Source organism: Fukomys damarensis, unplaced genomic scaffold (genome assembly GCF_012274545.1).
Source record: "Fukomys damarensis isolate Sample0158 unplaced genomic scaffold, DMR_v1.0_HiC HiC_scaffold_34, whole genome shotgun sequence".
Taxonomy (NCBI): domain Eukaryota; kingdom Metazoa; phylum Chordata; class Mammalia; order Rodentia; family Bathyergidae; genus Fukomys; species Fukomys damarensis.
Genome location: NW_022900946.1, coordinates 15,579,483 through 15,585,489, shown reverse-complemented (window position 1 = coordinate 15,585,489; position 6,007 = coordinate 15,579,483). Strand labels below are relative to the sequence as shown.

The window sequence follows — 6,007 nt, the reverse complement described above, 5'->3', positions numbered from 1 at the left end:
GAAAAGGCCATTTATCTTTTTTTTTTTTTTTTTTTTGGTACTGGGAATCGAACCCGGGTCCTTGTGCTTGTGAAGCAGGCAATGGAACCACTGAGCTAAATCCCTGGCCCTAGACTTCCTCTCTTTATAAACCCATGGTCTCCAGTGTTAATTACAGTAGTGGGAAGCTGACTAGCACACTTCAGGATCTACAACAGATGCCATCAAACTGTACATTACAGCGTAACTGGATCATACCTGTTTGCTCTACTCCACAGTACGTCTAGGTGTTCTGTCCACAGTAAATATACTCTTCTCACAGGCTACATAATCGCCCTTAAAATAGATATACATATATATGTATATATCGATCTCTGTATCCATTTCTCTATCCGTGGGCTCTGAGGCTGCATCTTGTTTTGTTTTGTTTTGTTTTGTTTATTTTACTGTCTCGAAAATGACATGCTAAACCTCTTCTAAGAAGCATCACATGGGAGATACCAGAAGTAGATTACTTTGAAGGCAAATGTTTTATTTCAAAACGTGGCCTTGACTCTCTTTCAGTGGCTCCCAGAATGCAGCACCCCCCACCCCACACCTAGAACAGCCAAGGTCTGCAGCCTCCTGCCCTTCCCTCTCACTGCCCACCCCACCCAAAGAACTAGTACACCTAAAACATCCGGGGACCTCCTGGGCCCGGCAGCCTCCTGTTATGCCCCTGGTCCCTTCTCTCCTTCTGTCCCTGACAGCTCCATTCTCAGTTTGCACCCAGCATCCACCCGCAGGAGGGCTGGTTTTAATTTTCCACACTGCTGCCACAGAGCAGCACCCAGAAAGATAGAAACCCGGTCTTGTGATGGTTCCAACCCTGCCTCCTCCGAGGCCAGGCAGGCCAGGCCTCTGTCTCTCTCCATGTATGGTCCTGCTGCCTTGCCTGCTGTGCTGGGACAAACATTTCACCCCTCTGGGTCTACTGTCCTTGTCTGACCAGCCTGATCACCCTCCTGAGCTCTAGCCTGGGGAAGGGCCAAGACGCACTTTCTACCTCCCCCTTCAGGAGCACCAGCTTCTCCTGCCTCTGCAGCACGCCGACCCCACCCGAGTCCTGCCTCCCAGCTTTGCTCCTGCTGTTCCTCTTGGTGTTGCAGACCTCGGCTTCCCTGTCTGAAGGAGACCGAGAAGGGCAACAAGAGCCCAAACCACTGGAAACAGGCCAGGAGCTCCTCCTCCAGGCAGCCACAGCCTCCAAGCTTAACACATGAGACTAATATTATACTCAGTGGGGCACCACTCCAACCAGGTAGAAGCAAACTTCCAGGGTTCAAGTCGCAGCTCTGCCGGCTGCTGGAGAAACTTGAATACCTTGCCTCACCTCTCTGTGCCTCTGTTTCCTTACATGCAAGGTTGAGGATGATCCTAATAGTACCTGCCTCAGGAACCGCTGTGAAGATTAAAGGAGCAGTGTCGGCACACAACTGTCCCATCATCTTCTGTGCCAGGCAGCTGACCCAGGGCTGGGGGTGAAAATATGTGCTAAGTAAATAAGTGACTGACACATCTGTAGTCATCAGCTCCACTTACAGACGAGAAGCTTGAAGCTCAGGAAGGCATCAGTCAAAGCAGGAGAAGAAGGCATTAAGTGAGCTTCCATTGTGTGCAGGACCCTACTCTGGGAGCCTTGCGCAACATGTCTATTCATGGGCATAGATGACTCAGAACTCACAGCCGTTCACGGGTCCCCATTTCCTGGGCCTTATCGAAGATAGGCTGGTTCCATCTTTGCCCTTTATTGCACGTGGACTAGTGTCTGGCAAATCAGCACTTTGCACCTCTTCACCATAATGATTGGCTCTGCACTGGTCAGGTGGCCCAGTCTGGCCCAATGAATGGCCTGGCTGCAAGTTTAGGAGACCACTGAGAAACAGTCTCTTCCTGTCAGGGCTGCTAAGGCAGACAGGACTCAGCTTAACCTAGAACTCTCATGGAAGAAAGCAAAGCCCCACGGGGGGGCAGAAAGAAACAGAGCTGGGCTGTATGAGTTGCAGCAGGAACATGGGCCAGTAAGTCCTCTCCTTCCTTAAGCCAGTATAATTTGAGTTTGTCACTTGTCATCAAAAGATTCCCTGCTGACACCAATAGCCCAGCTGGCCCTTGACCATGGATCTTTAATATACATTGTGCTAAGTGTGATACTCTCTTGGCAAAAAATCACTCTGGTCCCTAGCCAAGGAACAAAACTCATGATACCCCAAAGCTGTTCTGGGAGACCAAACACCCAAGAAAGGGGGATTGGCTGAGAAGGAGACTTCGCCATGGGAAATCTCCGTCGCCTGCTTCAGTGAGTGAGCTCGGTGCACCTCTGCACGAATGGGATGCCTCTATTTGATGCCTCACGCTGCTGAACAGAACCAAGGAGATGCTGGGGGATGCGTTTGCCTCACAGGCCTCGGTCTGCCAGACCACGGCATCATTACTGAGTGCTGAAGTGATCTGCATGCTTTCCTGCAGGAAAACCATGAGGGTTTCTGCCCAGACCCCCTCCCCAGGATTTGCCTAGGAGGCTATTAGAGAACAGGGCTGCTAGTCCACTGGCTGCCCTTTCTGGTCTCCACAGCAGATCTTTAAAGCAATGCAATTTCTTTGCATAATAAAAGAGCTTGGAACAAACTCAAATTCATTTTCGGGGTTAACAGAGATTCTGAGAAAAATGCTCTGTCTTGGGGGTGATTTGCAATGAGAACACAACCCAAAGGGGCAGCTCGTCCTCTTTCTTGGATGGTACTATGGTAACAACAGCAGCTACTACTCGTGGGCCCGTGTGGAGGCCAAGCATCGGGCTGGTCTCTTCAAAGATGCCCTCGAGTTCTGTCCTCATTAGAACCTTAGAAGGAAGAACAACAGTTACGCTCAATTTGCCCACAAAGGAGGCAAAGCTCAGAGAGGTGTTGGAAACATCCAAAGCCACACACTTAGTTGGCCGTGAATCTGAGATTAGAACTCTGAGACTGAATGCACCAGTACCTTCTGGGTGTGACTTCTACCTGTTTCTCAAAATGCTGGGTTGTCGCCACATCGTGTTTCAAAAGGAAGCCAAACACAGTTAGCCAGTGAATTTACCCCTAAGGCGAAAGGATGCCAGTACCCAGCCTGGCAAAGGCTGGGCACACCACAGATGTGAGTGCAGCTAGCAAGAGGCTGGAAGGAATGGTGCAGGGGAGAGCGAGCGCTCATCCCAAGCTTACAGTGCACCCATCGACACAGAGCTCCTGCAGCAACCCAGGTACAGTGTGAGGTCCTAGGTCAGGTTCATTGGTTTTTCATTCATTTTCATTCTACTTCATGGAATCCTGATCTTATCCCTCCTGGTTTTGATTCTTATTTTGATCAATGTGGAGAGTGAGTGCTTAAGGAATCTATTCCAGGACTGCTCAGGGTCCCGGAAGGGTCTGCACTGGGACTGAACCCTCATCTCCCTGAATCCAAGCACAGGAATTCTTGACAACACTTGAAACAATGCTCCAAGAGCACCCAAAGGCCCTCCCTGTGCAGCTGGTGTTGAGGACAGAGTACATAAGGCCTTCTCCCCTCCTCAACTTCCTGCACAGTCCAGGTGCCCTGGGGGTGTCTCTGGCAGTGAGATGTGCACAGTGGGATGCTGGGCTACTCGGATGAGCTCACAGGAACTGATTTAAGATTCCAGGAGCCTTATGAGCCAGGAGCCATCATATGGGCAGCTAGAAACTGGCCACAGTGAAAGTATTTACACCACAAAACTTGGCAAATGCTACAGGTCAGGGCTTTTTCTCCCTCCCAGAGAGCAAGTTGTTAAATATTTTCCAGCTCAGGACTGGACTTCAGATACCCATCCATCCACCCATACACTGATCCATTCATTCAAATACATATATTTGTTATCTAGCCTGCATTCACTTGCATCCTTTTTCAGCAAACTTTGGCTCAGGACCTATCTTAAGGCAGGTTCAGCAGGTGAAGACAGACATGATCCCTGTCCTCATAGGGTTCACAGTTTAGTGAGGGAGTCAGATTTTAGCACACCCTCCCCAAAAGAAGCTACATGCCCTACAGACAAGCAGGAGTTAACCAAGTGAAGCTGGTGGGGCAGGGAGGGAGCAGAGAGATGAGGGAACAGCATATGCAAAGTCCTGGGGTAGGAAAAAGCAGGATGCGCTCCAGGAACAGGTCCACGGTGAGCACAGCCACAGAAGAAAGCAAAAGGAAAAAAAAGGGCAGGATAGTGGCCCTGCCAGGCCCTGTGGACCACATCAGGGACTCATCTGTACTCTACAGCCTTCGAGCCTCAGTAGTCTATCCGCCGAGCCCACATGGTTCAAGGTCTACGGGCTTGGTCCTTCCTTCCTCAGTGCACCCTCTCTATGGTCCACCTCTGGCCTGTTTCCTCATGGGAAAAGTGAATATAAAAACAGAGCTAATAAAGAAGATGTGGTTTTTCTATCAAATGGAATATTACTCAGCCATAAAGAATGAGAAAATAGATTCATTCATAGGAAAAGGGATACATATTGAAGATATACTCCTAAGTGAAATAAATAAGTCACACATGTGTAAATACCAAATAGTTTCCCTGGTGTGAATAATCTGCAATAAAACATAGGATCCTAATAAGATTACTGTCATTTAGAAATGAGAAGAAAGGAGCTAAAGGTGTAGGGAAGGTGGGATGGGTAGGGGAAGGGTAAAAAGGGAAAAGAAAAAAATGTGACATAATGAAAAGATGAAAATAAAGTGTTTGTAGATGGGGAGGGGAGGAGGGGGTGAAGGGAGGGCAGGGACAAGGGGAAAAAATGAGAATCAAGACCTGTCATGTAAAGGTACAAGATCCCAACAATGAATGTAACCGTACTGTATCCCTAAAATGTACCAATAAACTCAATTAAAGCTGAAAAAAAAAAAACAGAGCTAATACCCTCAGAGGGTGGATGGAAGGATCCAAAGAAGACATAGGTGAAAAGCCCTGGCTCCAATCTGGCCAGTTTCAAACTTCAGTGAATGGAACTATGACATCTGTTTCCCTCCTCCACGAGGGTTCAGTCAGCCCGTTTTCTTTCTTACATTCAGCCCTGTACTTTTACCGAGTGCCGGGCACTGGGCTGGGCACCGGGGAACTGGCCACCAATAAGACAGATGCAATGGCCCCTGGAGGAAGGGAGCCTGTCTCCTATCTGCCTGTATTGAACCAGCCCCCCAAAACTTCCTGCCAGGCTGACCTGGAGTCTGTGAAATCAGACCTCCTCTCTGTTACCCGCTGCTCCTGGGGCTGATTTCGGAGCCTGCTGGATTCCTATGCTTCTGTATGCTGCTGTTCACTCAATCCAACTGTGTGCTTTCCCACCGCTCTCCCCAGATAGTCTGTGGGCATCTGGAGGCCATGGTCGTAATCCCCAATTAAGGTGCAAGGCGCCTGGCACATAGAAAAACATCCATCATCATTAGTTGAATGAATCCTAAACCACAGCCAGAGATGGATGGAGCAAGAGAGACTATCCTCCGAATTTAACCCCAATCCTCTCCCAGCGCTGCCATCCAAGGCCACCCCAGGCGCACGCTCTTCCCAGACTCACTGAGAAGTTGTCGGCTGGAGTCGCTGACTGTCACGTTCTCTTGCCAGAAGGGGTTCATCAGCGGGGTGCACGGGCTCCGCACTGGATGGGAGGAGGAACTAGTGGGCCGGGGGCTGGGTTTGCGAACCCCAGCCCAGGCTGTGTCCTCTCGATGGCCCTCCTTGAGGGTGAGGGAAGCGCTGGCGCGGGTGGGAACAGAGCTTGGCATCTGCAGAGGGACTCTCGCACGCAGACCCAGCCCTTGGCACGCCTTCCTGGCACCCCTAGACACTGCACTGGGAGTTGGCTTGGGGAGGGGGTGCTCACCAAGCAACAGGTCCCAGGTGAGCTGAGCACCGCGCGGGGGGCGTTCGCAGCCACGGCCCCCGGTCCCCATGTGTACCCTACCCCTTACCCCGGCAAGTCCGCCAGAGGCCGGAGTGGGAGCT

At 50.5% G+C, this 6,007-nt stretch overlaps 1 protein-coding gene across 1 annotated transcript in view; it reads right to left on the bottom strand.

The window, feature by feature from the left end:
* Positions 1-6,007, bottom strand: part of Tmem114 (transmembrane protein 114) — a 23,515-nt gene that overhangs the window by 14,367 nt on the left and 3,141 nt on the right. The window contains 2 exon segments of the mRNA XM_033758545.1: positions 5,580-5,660; positions 5,974-6,005. Of these exon segments, the coding sequence (XP_033614436.1) occupies positions 5,580-5,660; positions 5,974-6,005 (113 nt within the window).